This window comes from Galendromus occidentalis, unplaced genomic scaffold, assembly GCF_000255335.2.
Source record: "Galendromus occidentalis unplaced genomic scaffold, Mocc_1.1 scf7180000077511, whole genome shotgun sequence".
Classification (NCBI taxonomy): domain Eukaryota; kingdom Metazoa; phylum Arthropoda; class Arachnida; order Mesostigmata; family Phytoseiidae; genus Galendromus; species Galendromus occidentalis.
Genome location: NW_003805499.1, coordinates 555159 through 573866, shown reverse-complemented (window position 1 = coordinate 573866; position 18708 = coordinate 555159). Strand labels below are relative to the sequence as shown.

Below are 18708 nucleotides of genomic sequence, written 5' to 3'. Positions count from 1 at the left end.
GGCGAATGAGCCGTCAGGCTGGTCATATGACATCAGGATCAATACCCACTCTCGGGGTAACCGGTTAGAACGAAACCTGTCGGGATCGTGGAATCCCCGTTCCGTTGCGCGAAACGTGAGAACGTTGAGTGCTGCCCAATAACGTTTCGAAAGCATAGCTTCGTACGAGCGTCAATATGTTCATTGACGACGCGACGCCGTCAAGAGCTTCTCGGCCACAGACGGGACTGGCGTTCCGCTCCAAGGCGTTTTTATTAGCGTCGGGAGAGGTTTCGCGTTGATCTCCGCAGGTAATTGCCATTGGCGCCGCGCCGTTGCAGCTTCATAAACTCATTCAATCGTCGTCGTTTTGAGAATGAAAGGATAACGTCCACGTCGGTGACGTCTTGTCGGAGTGCTTCTGCGTGATTCACCGCAGGAGGAGCTCTCTCTTTCCTTCTCATTCTGCCTGCCCTCCTGATATATTCGAGAGATCGGCGGCAGGAATCATCTGTTACCCATTGGAAAAGACGACTGGAACGATAGCGTGGAGCTATCCACTTGAGTTTTCCCACGTTCGACCTTGTGTAGCCTCGACTACCCGCTCTCATCTTGTGATGCCCCCTTGGCCGAGCATCATTGAGTCGATGGAGATCCCCAGGAGAAGGGTGAGTTTTGGATGAGCCGCAGCCGGCAGGGTGGCGATCATAGCATAACGGATAATATATCCGAGTGCCGACGGTGATTCTGAAAGCTTTTCTATCGATTTCCCTCCAGGCTATTTCGCCCAGAGACGATCGTGAAACGGTTTACGTTGACAAATACATAGGATGTCTACTCGGCGGACTCGTTGGTGACTGCATGGGCGCACCGTTTGATTCGAATTTCGATCATCCAGAGGGAGATGATTCCTTTGACAAGGATGTACACACGTTCCTCCACAACATACGAACAAATTCAGTGCTCCCTGGACCGTCGGCTGGAAGGAATCATCGTGCATCGAAAGGTTCTTATCTTCGAAGCGACGAGACCATTTGAGCAGATTTTTTTCTGGCGTTGTGCTCGCGCAGCGATCGGATCCCCAAGGCTTATGTTGCATGAGTGAAGGCGTCCTCCGGAACACCCTCTTAGGGGTTCATTGGAGCCGGCTCTCACCGTTTATACTGCATATGCATAGCGTAGAACTACTCCCGATTGGGACTGAGCTGGATTTTTCCCCCGATTAGGCTGTCCCCGAGGCCAGTACTGTTACACAGACGTCACAGCCACAACGATGGAATTGGCCAAAAGTCTCCTTTGCAAAGGGAGATTCGATGCACGCGATGTCGCCACTAGGTAGGTTTCATGACGAATCTCACAATTGGAACGACACCACAGTAGCATGATCATTCGAAGTGCTCTGCTTGATATCATCGATGTGACTCCTCCACTTGGTGGAGGTCTGGTCAAAACTGCTAGACACACTCCTGCCGTTCAAGAACACTCGAATATGGCTTTGAATCGAACGTAGCGTTATCTGGCGCCGTGAAAAATTTCCGACGACGCGCACGAGAATGTCACTGCCGAATCGCCCGCATGATTACAGCATAGGAGAACAGAGATACCTCTTTACGGTCCCACCGCCCACGCAGACTCGAAGAGCTTCGTCCGATCGAAATTGACCATCATCGCCCCCGCTCGACTGTTATGTGACAGAGTTGGAGCGACGCACTTCGTCAGTCCGTCAGTCAGTCGGAGTTTCCGTTCAACCGAACGCACGCCTCGTTTTACTCGAAAGTTGCAGTCTGGAACTCGAAGTGAAATTCGGGGAGCGCAGGACCTCTCAGAAAAGCTGAATGGGATCCCTGGATCCGCGACGAATCGGGCAGATCGATAGGGGCATCCGTTTTTTGACATTGAATGTGCATTTCAGGCTAACCGAGCAGTACTTCGGGAACGAGCAGCTGGACAAAGAGTACGGGGACGCCGTTCGCGATATTTTCCGAAAATGGAAGCAAAATCGATACCAGGACATCTACGGGCCCGCGAACGAGCAATTCGGTGGAATGGGCAGCTTTGGAAGCGGTGCGGCGATGCGAGCGGCTCCCGTTGCCATCCTCTACAAGGACGACCTCGACCGAATGATAGAGGTGCGCGGCCTTGACGACAACGTTTGATTTGGAGAGCTTTCGGAATTGATTTTGGCTGTGAAACATGCTTACGCAAAGCTTCCATTCCAGACAACGATTCTCCAAGCGAAGATGACTCACGCGCATCCCACAGGCATTTGTGCGGCGGTCCTCTTCAATTTGGCTGTCTGGCACGCATTGCACGCCGAGCCCGACGTGCCTTTGAATGGAACAACTCTATTAGATACCTTAATCGGAAAAATGGAAGCCATAGAAGAGGAATTGGACGGCTTCAGGTGAGCGACAAGGTTCTCTCTCGCTCCAACGCGAATAAGACGGCGGGCGCTGAAAGGAGCCCGAAACTTTCCAACGATACGATTGAATTATCGCCACCGGTGAAAAACTAACTTCAAGTACTCGCGAAATTACCCGTCACTTGTCTGTTCCCGGAACTTCGCAGCCTGAGAAACTCAATTTCTTTCCGCAGACCCCTCACGTACAAATTACATGCCGCCCGTAAATTGCTGTTGGATTCCGATCCTCTAAACCCCTCCACGATACCGAAAGTTCTCGGCAATGACATGACGGCGCAGGGTTCGGTGGTGACGTCCATAATGTGTTACATTTTGGGTGAGCAGTTCGGGAAAGACATCCAAGTCATTAAGAAGGTACGTTCAGGTAGTTTTGTTTTTTCGAATAAATCAATGAGATCCGGAAGGGAGTCGGAGCTTGACGTCGCTCTGGCTTTGTTTCGCAGACGGACAACGCTTTCGTACGGACATTGGAACTAGCCCTCTTATGCGGAGGTGACGCCGATACTCTGGCTGCAATGGCGTGCTCATTGTCGGGAGCAAAACGCGGCTCGAAAGCGATTCCCGCGGTGATTCTCCGCCAGTGCCAGTCAGCGGGAACAATCACGAAGGTTCGATCGGAACTCGACCGAAAGTTCCGTTTTCTTCTGTAAAATGACACTGACTCTGTATGGAGATGAGCATCCTCGAATGGAATGAGGGGCATACTAAAATCGGTATCGAGCTAATCGCTCGCGGAACCAATTTTCAGATCGCTGAGGCTTTCGCCGCGGACTCGAATTTCAAATTGGACTTGTAGTCATGTGTGAGATCTCCTTCCAATGCTCCATGTAAATAAACTGTGCATTGTCAAGCCCTACGAAGGGTTTTTGAATTCTCAGATTTCAGAGAAAGCCCATCATCGGAGATTCCCCTCCCTGGGTACGATTGATCCGTCATGGCCCAGGCTTCAAACATTTTTTCCATATGAGCGGAGCGGGATGGCGCGGGGGCAAACCATGCGGGAGTGGACCTCGGCGCATCCGCTCGTAGAGGGAGGCTCCGCTCCGCATCATTTGATCCAAAGCGCCTGAAAGCCTGGTGGGAGATCGGAGTACCCTAGCATCCCCTCTTGTCGTCACCAACGCGACTGCTGACGTGACTCCGCGGCTGCACCTCTCGAGCTTCAGGAATGGACAAGGGAACGTCTGAAAACCAAGTAAACAGTTCTCCGCCGCGGTGACCACAGACAATTTCTCCCCGCAGAGAAATCATTCGTTCCTGGGGAGGGTACTCTGTACGCGCCGCACACTTTCGTTTTTCACTTTTCACCACTAAATTGCTTTCTGGTCACGGCGCACCGCGACTATCTACCTCTCTCGGATGAAGCTGGAAAGCAGCAGTAGACAGGCTTTTGGGAATCGTTCGGCGCGGTTTCCTAGCACCTGAAAGTCAAGACTACGAAACGTTTCGACCCCGATGAGCCTTCAACGGGTGTTCAAATCTGTCCGCATCCCCCGACAGCGGAATCGCAGCATATTTGTAAGACTTGTTATCCCCGCCGTCGTCGATATTTCGGGTCGTCTGAGCTGTCGAAGGAAGCCGACTCGATTCCATTCGAGTCGCTCCATCCGATCTAAGCGGTCGTACGATTCGCGTAGGGCTCCAGCTCCGATCGGTCCTACATAGGTCTACACAGTGCTCTGGGAATCCAACCTGAGATCGCGAAATTGAAATTCCGGTAAGAAGTCATTGTTAGCGGTCTCCTGGAGATCGGTACGAATCTCCTGGGCGAATCAATCGAAACACAGAATCCACCTTTTCCAGCTCCAGGGAGCCTACGAGCCTACATCCTCGCCAGCGCCATCCAGCACCAGCTCTGTCGCCGTTCCTTGAAGGGATGGCTGCTGTATCGATTTCCCTTTGGTGAGCAAAATGTGATCCTCGGGTCTTCGTCGCAGGGTCGCAGCTTCGACTACGTGCTTTTCATTTACATTCCATGATGGCGACAAGATGGTTCCCAATCCCGCTTTGGAGTGATTCCAATGGATAGATTCTCCCCGTTCTCGTGAACTCCGATCGGGCCCCGTTTCCCGGGCTTCAACCGTTATTACTATCAAGATTCGGAGTTCAAAGCGGGGATAAGGCGTAAATCTGTGATCCGACTGATCGGGTGCACTGGAAGCCGGGCTCACGAATGATGCCGGAGTCTTAAATCGAGCTGCCTCAGAGCCGAAACTCTCCTATCTACCCAATTTCGATTAGCAAAACTTCAAGAACATAGGTACCCTTCAATCGCAGTAGTGTTCTCTACAACAATCGAAGACAGCCGTCGTGCGGCTCGATATCCGCGAACAAAGTAGACCACTCGAGACAGCTCGAGTTGCTCGCAGCAAGATTGCATTAGCCGCTTTCCTACCTGCCGATGGAATTGTAGTCGAGAAAAACCTGCCTCTGCGACCTGTCCATGCTGTCTGCTCCCCCGATCTGCGATTTCATCTCGCTCAATCAAAGAAACACGGAACACTGATACCGAGTTTGATCGAATCCCCCAGAATATAGCACACGGAGTAAGCTTAGATCGTCGGTCGAAGAAGAAAATCCCCCCTTCGCGCACAACTTTTTTTATTACACGTTCCGATCCTCCGAGAAGGACGGAAGTTGCACAATCATGTGGATTCAACCTTTAGGATATTGCTGGATTCGGGGTCGTCGATTTCGGCCTAGAATGGGGAACACGAAGCAGCACGCGAGCTGGCGCTGCGCTGGCCCCCCCGATTTTCATCGGGAAAACAAAAGCGAACGTTCCTCGTTTCGGGGCTTGATCGATGTGACTGGCCAAGTTCTTAATCACGTACGCGTTCCTCTTCGCCAACGCGCTGGAAAAATCGGGAGCGCATTACTTTTTCCGAGGTTCTTCGGCTCATCTTCCCTTCATCAAACGTTCTCGAGTTGTCAGCTCCGTCTTCCGGATCCGCTTTCAAATCTCGAAGAGGAGACCGCGATCCCCTGATGGCTCTCGAGCCCGGCTGGATGGGATCTCAATTTTTGAGTTCACGACGAAGTGCTCCGACTCGATTTGCGGAATGAATCGGAGTTTTTAAGAGTTTCCGCTGAGTGTGCTCGAGAGCTCCGTCCTTGCGACCGAGCTCATTTGGTGCGTCAACGCTGGTTTTTAAGTAGGCTCAGGGAATATGATTTAATGAGACGCTTGTCGTGAGCTGCTCGACGGTTGGCTGCATCGAGTCGACTCACTGATTGCAACGAGAGGAGCAAAGCCGCTTACAAATGAAATCATTACTCTACCGATGACCGAGGAATGTCGTCAGATTGTCGACCGACGGAGAATCAATCCCCACGCCAACGATATTCCGATTCCGAACGAGCCAGCGTGCTGCTTTGGCTCCCATGGTCGGGAACACTCGGGATCTATTGGCCGCATGTCCGAAATACCCTTCGCGATTACCATAGAGCTGCGGAACAGATTCTGTCAGAATTAGGCGATGTGAAATTATTCTTCAGTCGAGCCATCCATCTCAATAATTGACCAAGATCCAGAGCCCTCGTAGTCGCACTCTGGAATCGTGGACGAGGTCTCCAAGTCTTCTTGGCCCTCGATAGAGTGAACACTCTAGTCGTTTCAATCGCTCTGCGATCTAAAAACACCATGATGGCCGTACCATGTGATGTCCGGTGCGGATGATTATCAACGAATGGTTTGGCAGGAGGCCATGTGCGTTTTCCCAGAGCTGAAGGTCGCGAACACTTAGATAGTAACTTCTATCCTTGACCACCTAGAAAATATTTCAGCGATAGGAAGCAGGCATTTTGGAAGCATCTACAAGCATCCACAAAACGATATTCACCTTTTTCTTCACGTCGATTATTACGGTCGGAATATTGAAAAGTCTCCTCAAAGGTATTTGGTCCACACTCCAGCGTTTCGGATGGAACATCCGCGGCGCTCCTACATGCGTGCCTCCCGATGTGGCCATGGACACATGATCTTTCTGCTCGTAGTCTTTCGATGTCGTGCCCTGGATGGGACAGCTCTGTATCTTTTTCGCTCAGACAGTGAACTATTCATAGCGTATGGTACTTTCATCTTCAGCGTCGTTCCCAGAGTATGCCACACGGTGGAAAAGGTCGGATCGCACACCAGTATGATCTCAGTCGTAGCGGGCTAACATCTCTCAGGCTTCCAGAAGAGCCTGTTTTTTGAGGGTGGGCTTCAAAGAGAAGGCTCTCAGTCAGGTCAGAACCAATGATATGATCCGCGTAGTGTGATGGGCTCTGCATGTTTATCCAGCGCTGCGATAGAACTGAGTCCCTTGCGAAGAGCACGGCTCGGAGGAAACTTTCCCAAAGACGAACTTTGATCTTGGCAAATAGACACTCAGAGGACTGCAACCAGCTTTCTGCCCACATTGGTCATTGGCAGGTCCCCATGCATGCGGGAGGGAGAAACTGCTCCCAAGAAGGATCGCCGTCGGAATATTTTCCGCCCCATCGGTCAGATAAGCGGATCGGAATCCAACGCTCTGACTGAGAGCCGTGACTGAGTGAGGTTTGAGAGGAATCTTTCGGAAAAGAGAAAAGTCCTTGAAGCCGTTTGACACGTCCCTCGCTCGGCATAGACTCGTACCTGACAGGGCAGACATTGGAATAGACTCAGAGTGCACGAACCGTGGTTGAGATGCGCAGTTCGAAAGCGTCGGTTTCGTTCCAATATATTGTGTTGGCATCGTACGTCCAACTCAGATCTATGATGTTTTCATTCGTGGGATTCTCCCACGGAAAAACGGTGGGTTCCCGGCCAGACAGAGTCAGAGCCATCTCTCGACATTCCTTGTACTTTGCGCGCACAGATTTCGGGATTTCTGTGGCCTCGTCCCCGAGCTGTGAGGAGAAGAGATGAGAACCCGAGTTTAGAAATTATAATTGCCCCCTGGAGAGAAGCCTCATGCGACCCCCTCCATATTCCGAATTCCTGTCGCCTAATTCGGATCGCCGAGGAAGTCCTCGTTTCCAACCCGGCGATCGTCATTCAGAAGTTCATCGCAGAATCAGTGTCCGAATTTCTCATCTCGGATCCTAATTCTCAGTTCGAGCGTCGCTAGCGGCTACCGAGTCAACCGAGCAGGAAAGTTTTTTTTTAATTTCGGCAGATAGAAATGATCCGCGAAAAGTGGATCTTACGTCATTGGCATCGTTCAATGAGGTGTCGGAGAAGACCGGTCTCTTTTCGCGGAATAGGGCCACCGCTGAGTTGTCTGCGAAGCTTATGGCATCAATGGCGATTAACGATCATTGGTCTTAATGTGTTGTAATCATGGAGATTGATTCGTTTAGGTCGCATCGTGGCTTGGCGGACGCCAGACTATCCGGCCTTGGTACGCTTTCCTCTCTTAGAAAAGAACCGCGTTGTGTGATTGGCGCAAACTCGGCCAAACAAGCCGTTCCCCGGTCGATAAGAACAAAAACAAATAAAGCTCCCCTCAAGATTTGGCAGGGCTTATCGATGGGCTTCGAAGTCGCCCTGGCGGTATTGCTCAAAACCGGAAAAATCAGTTCGTTCCCCGACGGATCCTCCTTTGGAAGCACTCGACCGTGTGGAGATGCTGAAGTTCATGTTCACCGGAAGGGTGCTTGAGATCCTTTCCGCCCTCTAGTTGTCGCCCATGGAAAACGAATCGGTCGCCAAACACTGGACTCCATGCTCGACGCGTGGGGAGACGAATGCAGTGACAAGATGACACGCATAACTCTCAGATAGGGAACGATCACTCGTTCGAGTCTTCATTGAGATGTGCTTGCCTTTGTAGGTGGTTTCGCCTCAAGAGGGACTCTGATTGTGTGGCTCGTTGCCGTCTCTGCGAATTCCAAGAGCCGACATGAAAAGGGACGTTGTTCAACTCACCACAGACACCGAGAAAAGCACGACAAACACTCGCATGGTTCAGTGTGTCCACTCGTTTGCGGTATAATAGCCGTCGCCTGGCTCGGCGTTGTTTTCCAGATAATCTGCCGGAGTGTCTCCAAGGAGCAAGTGAGGGGCGAGGAGGCGGAGACAATGATCGCCTCGAGACCGAAGAAAACTTCAAACTCAAAATGAGCACCTATTCTTTCCCATGACCCACATTCCGCGGCATCCGGTCATTTTGCTCAATCGAGTGAACGAGATCCTCATGTGCGACGAGTCAGCGCACGGTACCTTCCTCTCTCCCCAAAATAATGATTCTCCACGGTCATCAATGATGGCTAATACTCTATCCAAATTGGAGAACTTGCATCAATTTTCGAGCAAACCACGGGTCCCTCTTGGAGTCCGAGGATGAGGAGTCCCGATCCCTAGAAACATGGAGACTTTCCCCTCAATGGAGGCTCCCCCCCCGAATATCGGCCTGCTACTCGATTCACTCGGAGACCCGACCGGCCGTCTCTTCACGAAACTTGCGGAAGGGAAACGGCCGAAGCGCTCGGAGGCAAATCAGAGTTCATCAAATTTCATTCGGTCGACAGGGAACGCCAGGAAGGCTGAGCATCCTGCTCCAGGCTCCTACAGATCCTTACAGAACTTTGCAGTCGGTGACGAAATAGAATTTGGACCTTATTCGGGCTTGTCAAACGACGCGTGAAATATTCCTGGCGGCCCCGTCCATCTCCAGACGCATTTTACTCATTGTCGACGAGCCCCGGGCGAATCAACTATCCGAACAGGTGTTGCTGGAGCAGCTTCGTCGAATGCGGAAAATCATATAAAATTATTATCAACGGATATTATGGGAGCGCCCCATATTGAACAACTTTTCACATTCGAGAACTCGCGGCGCAAATAGAGACTCCGGTGGACCCCGATCGCCGAGCACCGTAGCCTAGCATCAGCTCCCTTTTCGGGACCGCATGGATAGCTGACAATGATTTTTGATTTCGCTCCGGAGCGGGAACGGGGTTGAGCGGTCGCCGTGCATGGGATTTAGGAGCGGGACGCACAACTCCGATCGCGACAGCGATCCATTGCAATGTGCTTCTAGGGCCGAGGTGGCGAAGTTTTGATGCTTCGGCTCCCCGATATGAACGCGGTCGAGAGTGAGAACCGGGGTGCTGTTCGAGACCATATGGACCTTAATCACGTAGGACCACTCTGTTAGTCGACATCGCTGTGCGAATGTCATCCGACTTGTCTCATTGGCAGTCAGGGCAAGTCCCACGGAATCCGCTTCCCTCGACATTTTTGACCGCTGTCTCATTGAACCTCAATTCCGTGAAAGCCGTTCGTCATAGCCCGTTACTCAGGTCTTCGGTCGCATGCAGAAAAATGTAGGAGTGGATCCATGAAATCCGCTTGAGCCTTATCTCAATGGAGGTCACGAGCAATTGAGGCCTCCCCCCATTCTATTCGGCAAAACCGTTCGATCGAAGACAAGCGGACTGCAGGTGGGCTGCGAGATAGTGTCTAAAACCAAGTCTGTTCCAGAACCTCTAACGACTCGGATCCTCAGAGGGTTTTTTATCGCTCAAAAGACATAATGCGCCAGACGGCTCTATCCCACCAGGTCTCGCATGTTCAAGCTGTACTGGGAAGGAATCGTCGCAGGCTCGAAGAAGAATTCTTAATCCCGGCTGCGGACTCCTTTCTACACTTTTGAACAAGTTTTTCAACACGAGACAGTGACCACGGACGGCACACAATGAAGGAAGAACATTCGCACAGCCGAACGAAGGATCCTTAATCTGAGAAATAATCAAAGTTTGGACAGTTTGTCTCAGCACAATCATGGTTTGAGGAACGGGCCTAGCGGCTCGAGTCGAAACTTTCCGGTGACTGCTCCTAAGCTTCGGGCCGATTCGCCAGGGAAAGTCGTACTCGTTCCCTCAAAATGAGATGTCTGCGACTCAGTCAGTTCATTCTCTCCTTCTGCTGAACCAGAGCACCGTCCCTCGCGAATTCTCTAAGGGAGCCACTAGAAAACATCATCGGGCCATGCTAGTTGCTGTCGAATAGATGAACGATAGGTACAATTACCCGGAGAGTTCCGTAAAATATTCGGGAGATGATTTTTCGAAACATTCTCTCGAGAACCATGATTCCCGGCGGACCCTAGGGTCTGCTGGCGCCGAGCGCCGTCCCGACTTCTGAGTTGATGGAAAAATAATTGGACCGTAGGGACAGAGTGCCTCATACAGTCGATCGGATATCGTCATTCGAGTATATCGAAGCCTTTCCGTCGGCGCCGCTCCGGCCGAGGACTAGATTCTCTTTCTTCGGAGGACAAAGCAAACTGACAGGCGACCATCGATAGTTTTTCATCCATCTATCCTAAGACAGCTCGGTATTGGTTCGCCTAATCATCGGTTCCCTGACAACCGACATACTTGCTAGACTGCGTCCGTTGTGGGTCAGAAGACATTTCTGGCGCCTGGATTGAATGTTCTCCCATTCGCTGGAGTCTCATATACGGCCATCATTCCGTTCTCCGGGAACGTCCCCATTTGCCCGAAATTTTCCGGTGCTATGGTCAGTCGGACCGAAGAATTTGAGGGACGGGAACCTTCCACATGTGTCATTATCGTTTCTGTCTGTTCCTCCCCCCCCCCGTAGCTTCGCTCAGGACTTTTCCGGCACCGAATTCAAGTTCTCTGGAGTTCGATCCGCCTCATGCCTTTACGCTTGTTTTCGGAAGGAAATCATGAAACTCCTTCGTACCCTGAATCCTCGACAAGCTCCCACTAGATCCGCTAGCATATATGGGTTTCATGTGGCGAATGGAGAATTATGATAACATCGTTGCACCGCGACCAGGCTAAACGACGGATCGCGCTGGGCCGGTAATCCTCCCCTGGGAGCGGTATAACTCGGGCAAAGGCAGGAGGAACCCTCCGGGAGAAAGCAGAGGCCGCTCTCCAGCATCTTACCGGGCCATGTCAGAACTTTCACTGTCCTCCCGTTCTTCAATTTATTCGTTCCTCGCTTTGACGAAAGCTTGTACAGATTGCCCTCTCCGAGATTTGAAAGCCCACTCGCGTGGAGGAGGACGACGGCGGAGCTCGCAACGCTCCGACGGCACAGAGGGCCTCTGAATAGCACAGGCTTGAATGTCACCTTCGAATTACATCGATGAACACGGTACGAGCCCCACGAACGCCCGTAAAGATTGAGTTGACAGAACATAGAAAGTCGTATAGAGGTTTCGGTTTTTCGTTCGACTCCATTGAGTGTGCCGTGGACGTTCAGGCTATTCAACGACGCCGGCGGAACTTTTCTAAAAGGAGCGGCGTTCGGAAAAACAAGTCGAGATCGTGATAATAGTCGAGGAGCCTCGGCGACGAAGCGGATGCCATCCCTCGTTCGGCGCATCTGCTCTGAACGACGACGACGACGCCTCTTGCTGTACGGGATGGCGTCGACGCGGCTGCGGCTTTCTCGAATGGCTGCTGTCAACAAAGACCCTTAAGTCTTTGTTGTTGCGAGATTCCACAGTCTGTCCTGTCTACATGCTGCCGTCATCATTTCCAGCCCGCTGTATACAGAAGCCGACTGGAATCCGCTCGAACGTTGTTCCCTCGCAGGAGAATCAATGAGACGCACGGCGTCGCTACCGCGGCCTTCACAGAGGGGGGGAATCGTTTCAGACACATAGCTTGTCTCGGTGGTGGCCGGTGAATATTCGGTTTCAAAGACTCACAGGAACGACCCTCATCGTGGATGAAACGCGGTCGCATCGGGACCGCGTTTCCGAGACGAACGAAGGAAGAGCAGCACTCCTGGATTCCGCGTTTCCGAGACGAACGAAGGAAGAGCAGCACTCCTGGATTCCGCGTTTCCGAGACGAACGAAGGAAGAGCAGCACTCCTGGATTCACATCGACTATCGGCTATTCGATTCTGATCTGCGTGACCAACGTCAATATGTGCCTTGCAAAGCAAACTTGATGCGCCTACCTTGGCCACCGGCGGAGAGCTACTACGACGATCTTGGCTCGCGATCAAGTTGCTCACTACCTCTCCTACCGGCAATCCAGACGGAGTTTCTCGTGGACCTTGGCTCGAATGAAGATCAATGTTACTCGAAAAGCGGGACGACGGCGACGACGCTCAAGGGTCAGCGACTGCGAGAACGACTACGGCCGCGCACCCGCGAGCAGCTGCCCACTCATCCGATCCAATCTCACTCCTACCGCAGGCCTCTTTCCGGAGCTGGATCGGAGGCGATTCTGTCCTACGGGAACGAGCGAGAGCTACGCTCTCCTTGTCTGGTTTCCGAGCCTCATATGACGGAGGGAGGAACGCAACGCCTGACGTCAATCGAGCGGCGGTATATGGGGTCGAAGGGCAAGTTGCATTTGGTCTTCTCTCGGGGCGGACGGAAATGTCCTTGACGCTTCTTCTCTTTCACACTGCGAGCTAGTTTCCACAAATTCTGAGGATATTTTTGGGAGCCTCACTCGAAATTCGTCTCCTGTCTCTGAGTGTCCTTCGTGCTTTCACCGGAATGTCCCGATCTCCTGGCTTCTCGACGACATGTCTCCCAGCTACTTCCCGTGGGAGGAACAATGTTATATTCTGGTCTTGAAGTGTTCATGTGTTTTTGATGTTCATAGGTGCTGCCCTCTTCTCGCTCCGCAGCCGCTCCCGACTGTTAGCAGTGCTTCGGAGGGACGGACAGGGAGCAGAGTACTTCTCCAACACGGGAATTCAATTTTAGAAACGCCTCGCGACGCGAGAGAAAAGCAAGCGTCTGCGTTCCCGAAATATCCGTCTTCAACTTCGTATGACGAGAAGATGAGGAGGGCTCCTTCGCCGGGGCTGAGCGTCCTCCCTGACGCCGCTCTCCGTTTAAGGTCTTGCTTCGAATGAATCTGTATCTAACGTAGAATAATCTGGACCGAGGTACACTCAATCTATCAAGGCCTCCAAAAACTCACTCCAGCCACTAGGATGCTGAGGAGTATCTTCTGGTCTGGTTGGCCTAATAAGGCTGTTGATTTGGGAGAGTTTTCCTCTGGCAAGGGCAAACGCGTCTGGAAAGTAACTCGAGACTCCAGCCAACGGATCCGTCTTATGAGCAGACCTGAATGAGGGCTCGAGACCTGATGATATGAAGATGAATGATGCTACGATGAGGTCAGCGTTCATCGCTCATAAACCTGCATGTTTTCACATCGGAATCTCCACAGGACTGATTCCCAAACCCGTCGATATCACGAACGACCCTCGCCAGAGAAACCTTCCGATGGTCAGCCTGAATCATCCGAGGCGAGCAGGTCAGAAAGCAGGTCAAATGACTCCGTGTCTGTTAGTGCTGGCTCCGCCGGGGAACCCGAGTCGAATAAACGTGTTTATCCTCGACTCCTGCGCCGGAGACATGAGCTATCTTGAGAAGTCGGTGCGGGGATAGGCTGCTCTCATAGACGAAATAAATGCGAGAATCGCTCGTCTGTACGGTGGGGGCATTTTCCGGTGGAACAACGTACCCCAATCTAGATTCTCCCAAGACCCGAGATCCCTTGCTGGATGGGGGCATGCAAGCGACAATCAGCGACGCACGCTGTTCCCTTATCGGGCAAGAGAACGGGAGGTGAGCATTTATTTGTGAGCTGAGGATCTCTATTCAATAGCGCTTCGTACCAACTATAAGATTCTCTTCAAAAGGGCCCAAGGGGGAGAGTTCCGGTGGAGCGTAGCGCGTGGCGCCTCGAGCTGACTCCATATTCTATCATGTGATACGTTGCGAATCGCTAGGATGGCGGACTCTCTCAGAGCATTGCGAGTCCTCAAGGGCAGTAGACAGCTTCAGGTTTCAAAATCCCAAATCGCTGACGAGGAGGGAATCAAGCCAAGAGAATCGACGCGGCGAACAAGCTCCGAGCGCGGAGATCGAGAGTTTTCCCTCGAATCAGTGATGCTCGAGATTCTGGAAGAGACCTCTTCCCGAGAAAGGATCGGGGCGTCTCACTCCACATTGATTTGAGAGGTCATCGCAATACTCTCTCTACTCCGTCAAGCGACTATATCGTGCGGAAGCGACGCGACGGGAGACAAGATCTCCAGGCCGAAGGTCTGGGAATGTCGTCCATCTTACTTCTCTACGGAATCGGGGCTCCTAACCTGGATCAGAAACGGTCGATTTAAATCTAATTCAACCTTATCGATGATCTACTTGCTTCGTTCATCCTAATTCGATCGGACTCAGTCAGGTTTGGGAGCTAGCTAAGCGACTAGACAGAGGAATATCCTGACGGGAACGTCTCAGGAAACGACGCTCAAATTGTGTGGTGAGAAGTCAACGTTCGCTGACGGGTCTCTCACCCGTAACCGGGACGGTGGCCATGACCTTCCGCGGGAACTTTCCGCTGAGGAAGAAAAGACCATTTTCATTCCCGGTACGTACGCCACAATTCTTCGCACACGAGCTACGATTCGTGCGCCGGTGCCGCGGCGTTCGAAATCAAGGGGAAGAAAACACAGAATGAGAATCGACAAACTCGAGCCCCTAGTCGCCGTAACTCAACGTCAGTTCCCAAAAGTGAACCCTGTGAGCGAATAATTCACGGGGCTTAAGCACAAGCAGAGCCGCGCATCCCGCTTCGAAGGACAAAGTGTAGCCCGAGGATGCAAGGTGCACGCGCTAGGTGGAGACTGGAAAAACTTTACGACGATCTCCAAAGTTCACAGCTGATGAGCTCAAGATGTTTGAGCCTTTTCACTGAAATTGCCAGCTCAACCCGCTCCGAGCGGATGTTTACTCTCGGCAGAGACAGCCCCGAGAGGAATGATCGACGCGCTCTCTTGAAAAACGGAGCCGTATAGATGCGGCAATGCCTGCTCTGAGGCTTCCGCTCCCATGACGGAAGAGTCTTCCCCTGATTTGGCGTCCGAATAAGTGATCGGACTTTCTAGTCGCCAAGATCCCCGCAGTGGCACCGAAGGAAATTGAGGCTAAGAGAGAGTGAGAGCGAGGGCAACGCCAAGTCGCCAAAAAACTAAGGTCTCCGGTCACACCTGATGCAAAGCATGCAAGGAGTCACAGCACGCAATGAATGAGACTTGAGACGCTCTTCCGGATCATCCCGTTGGTTTAAGAGGCCTCGAGCTCCTTCGGATCAAGGAATTTCACGGAATTAGGGAGATTCGTGCACAGATCTCCTGCCGCGCTCTCTATTTCCTCCCCTCCGTGCTGATAACGTTTAGGCCTAGAGGATTGTCCACGCTGAGGTGACTCGAGGGGGGAGGTCTGGTCGTTTCTGGATAGGTCCCCTAAAGGTATCTCAAATCGTTTCCTCCGCTAAGTGCGCGTCGTTATCGCCTCGCCGTGGCGAAAAACGCATAGGCTTCGGACTTCTTTTGGGAACCCGCTGATTACCATGAAGCTGATTCGCGTAAAGCATTCCTTCGCGGGAGAGCTCGGCTCGTGAGCCTGGTTCTCCTTTAGACTCATGACCTGGGCTTTCTTTGGGCAGATTCTCCGGTCCTGAGAAGTCTCTTTCCGGATTTTCGCATTCGAAGGGAGCTCAATGTGCTAGGCGAGAATACTTGTGGCACGAGAGGCAGCCGAATGTGATTGAAGCGACGTTGTTTGTAGCAAAGCGCTCTCCGAGCAGGATCACAAACATCGGAGGCGTGCTGGAATTGAATAGAATATCGCCGCGGAAGGCCCATCTGGGATCGTTCAATCCGAGGGACGCGGAGGTATCGGAGGGAACGGATTGGGGAAAGGAAGGGGGATCGACCCGTGAGCCCCTCGACGTCTTCGTATTGCGGCGAGCGAAGTTTGCGGGCGAGGTATCTAACGAAGGAAACTCGCTACCTCTGAGGCCAACTTGATTACAAGCGATTCCCGTTGGTGTTCTCAGGGGAACTACGCGGGAACATCCATTCCATTTCATGGCTCATTTGCAATAGCAGCTTCTCATTCCTGTTTCACGGTTAGTGAGCTGTCTAATGATTACACAGGTCTTTGTTGACGGTTGGTTAGCTGCTTTGTTAGCTGTTAGCGGCGGTGGGATCGGCGCAACCGTCTGAGTGAGCCTAGTTCCTCACGGCCGCCGACGCAGCTCGGCACAACCAGATGCTCATCCGTATGTACTGCGGTTCGGCTGGAAGCCACATGTGCGTGGGCGGTTAGTTCCTCTGGTTGTAATTGCGGGCCGGGAATTCGACGATTCAAAAGGTACCCGAGCAGGAACGACCTCGGAGAGGCAATACAGCGATAACGGTCAAACGGTGAATGTGCTTCACAGGTGTTGTGCTGATAATGCCACAGTCGCAGATGTTTGTGGCACGTTCACGAGACGTGCCCTGGCTAGAATGATGGCTTCAGGCGAACCTTCTGAGGGAATTCATCCGAGCGGGCCACCTTCTCCCGGTCTCTGTTCTCCGCTAACCAGCGAGGGCAACAAGGTCACATTGTCCGACGGCAATGTAACTTTCACTCCCCCCTCCCCCTACCAGGGGATCCCCCGCCCCTGAGACGCTGTCTCACGACGTGTGAGAAGCGAGCAACTTTTTCCAACGATCAGATTTCTCCCCCAATGACGCGCGACGGCTGGAGCGCATCGAGCGCCGCAAACGTTGCGCCTCTTTTTATTCTCACGCGAGACACGAACTTCATCAGCCTCGAATGATCTGATCACAAGCTGCGTCAGCGCATCTGAAAGTTTGAGGGTTCCACTCAGGTCACCGCTCCCTTTGTTTCCGAGAATACTTGATTGAGGTCATTGTGGATTGGGCACAAAAGATTCGGTTACTCTTGTAGCCTGTTGGAAGTCTTCTACGTAGCCTCATTGCCTATACTGAGGGGAGTGTATGAAAATGGGGCGTTTTTTTATTCGTGAAACGAGACTTGCCGCATTTCGAATTCATTGACGGAGGCCGTCTGCTTCAATTTGTTCTGAAAGCTAAAGCACTCGTCTCGAGAAGAAGTTCCAAGTCGAATTTTAAGTCGGGCTGTGTTCCTCTCCTCTGCGAGCGTCTTAGAAAGAATCGTGTAGTTGGGTAGTAGTCTCGAATCGCTATGCGTTCGAAGGAGAAAGAAAAATAACTTTCCTTTTTCGACGCATGTTAGAGGAATCGAATTGAGGGGAACTCACAAATCAAAGTGAGTGGGTTCGCTGCGGAGTTTTTCCGATTCAAAAATTCTGCCCCAAAATGATGTTTCCACTTACCAGTCCGATGCTGGAATCCCCACAGCGTGCCCTTGAGCGAGCTCAGCCATCGGATGGCTGCTCGTCTCGTGGCGTGAGAAACTGTCGGATAATTTGACCCGTTGTTATCAAGGAAATTGTTGTTAGTGCCCTGCTTTGTTCGTGTTCATCCGACGATGTGAAACGGCTCCCTTAGACGTAAAACTCTTCGAGAGCACATCCCGGGGCCGAGCGGCCGACAGAGGGACGGACGAATGAACGAACCGACCGAGGAACGAATGGAGCAGCAAGCCGACTAGCCAACGCACAGAAGAGCGACCGGATCGAGGTTTTCGGGCTCTCTTCTCACTCAGTGGGAAGAGGCTTTGTGATATTTTGAATAACCCACTGAGAAGGGAAGCTCGGAGCTTCCCTCCCAACGCAATAACATCCGTTCTGAGAAGACTAGTAGCTCTTTTTTCCGTGTAGGTTGTCACCGAACAGCCCCTGCTGATACTTACCGCTGAAACTTTGTCAAAAACTGCCACCATTCCGACTGGTAACAAGATTTCGCCATCTGTTCGCGATGCTTTGACGGCAGAAATGTCAAACGCGCATTCGTTCGCGTCGAAAAAGTGATTCTTGACTTTCACACACTGTTCGTGGTGGACATTTCATGGCAGAGGGCATTTTTTCGCTCTTCCGCCGAGAAGCTCCTCAACGGATCGACGAGATCCCTCCAGCGGATGGTTCTTGGCACGGGGAAGAAGTTGTGCTTATCTGCACAAAAATCGCATCTCGGAACCAGGGAGGCTATTTGAGGCTTTCCGAGACGCAGCTTGACGAGTGGAGCCGATTTTCCTCCAGAATCACACCTTCTACCGAGATCAGATCCCCGTCGCCGATGAGAGACACGTCCGCTCGCTTGAGCACCTCATTAGGTCCCTAGAAGAGAGGACTAAGTATCGGCGACAGCGAAGACGACGTAGGATTCCAATCGCGATTGTTTCCCTAGAGCTTATCTCCTGCGTAGCTTGTCCCCCTCAGAGACCTTCAATGAGCCCAATCAAACGGTACGGCTCCCGTGGAGCGTATCATAATAGTCTCGAATGAATGAGATATACCAGTATCGTAGGTCAATTATTTTGTATCAACTCCCTGTGCGCTCTCCCGAGTCAAGAATTTTAGTTCGGTCATCGAGGCCCGCTG

General features: G+C 52.1%; 2 protein-coding genes across 2 annotated transcripts; one reads left to right on the top strand and one right to left on the bottom strand.

Annotated features, from left to right (window-relative positions):
• Nucleotides 1-494: 494 nt before the first annotated feature.
• On the top strand, nucleotides 495-3257 carry LOC100897998 (ADP-ribose glycohydrolase ARH3). The gene is made up of 8 exons (XM_003746926.2): nucleotides 495-647; nucleotides 757-985; nucleotides 1206-1314; nucleotides 1892-2108; nucleotides 2199-2383; nucleotides 2575-2755; nucleotides 2845-3009; nucleotides 3150-3257. Exons 1-8 carry the CDS (start codon nucleotides 597-599, stop codon nucleotides 3195-3197), a joined length of 1185 nt encoding a protein of 394 aa, XP_003746974.1. The 5' UTR covers nucleotides 495-596; the 3' UTR covers nucleotides 3198-3257.
• Nucleotides 3258-4953: 1696 nt separating this feature from the next.
• LOC100907960 (uncharacterized) lies at nucleotides 4954-8333 on the bottom strand. Its single transcript, XM_003746993.2, has 6 exons — nucleotides 8298-8333; nucleotides 7064-7276; nucleotides 6244-6414; nucleotides 6058-6171; nucleotides 5684-5850; nucleotides 4954-5256 (listed from the first exon to the last, which is right to left on the bottom strand). Exons 1-6 carry the CDS (start codon nucleotides 8331-8333, stop codon nucleotides 5064-5066), a joined length of 894 nt encoding a protein of 297 aa, XP_003747041.1. The 3' UTR covers nucleotides 4954-5063.
• Between the last annotated feature and the right edge of the window lie 10375 nt (nucleotides 8334-18708).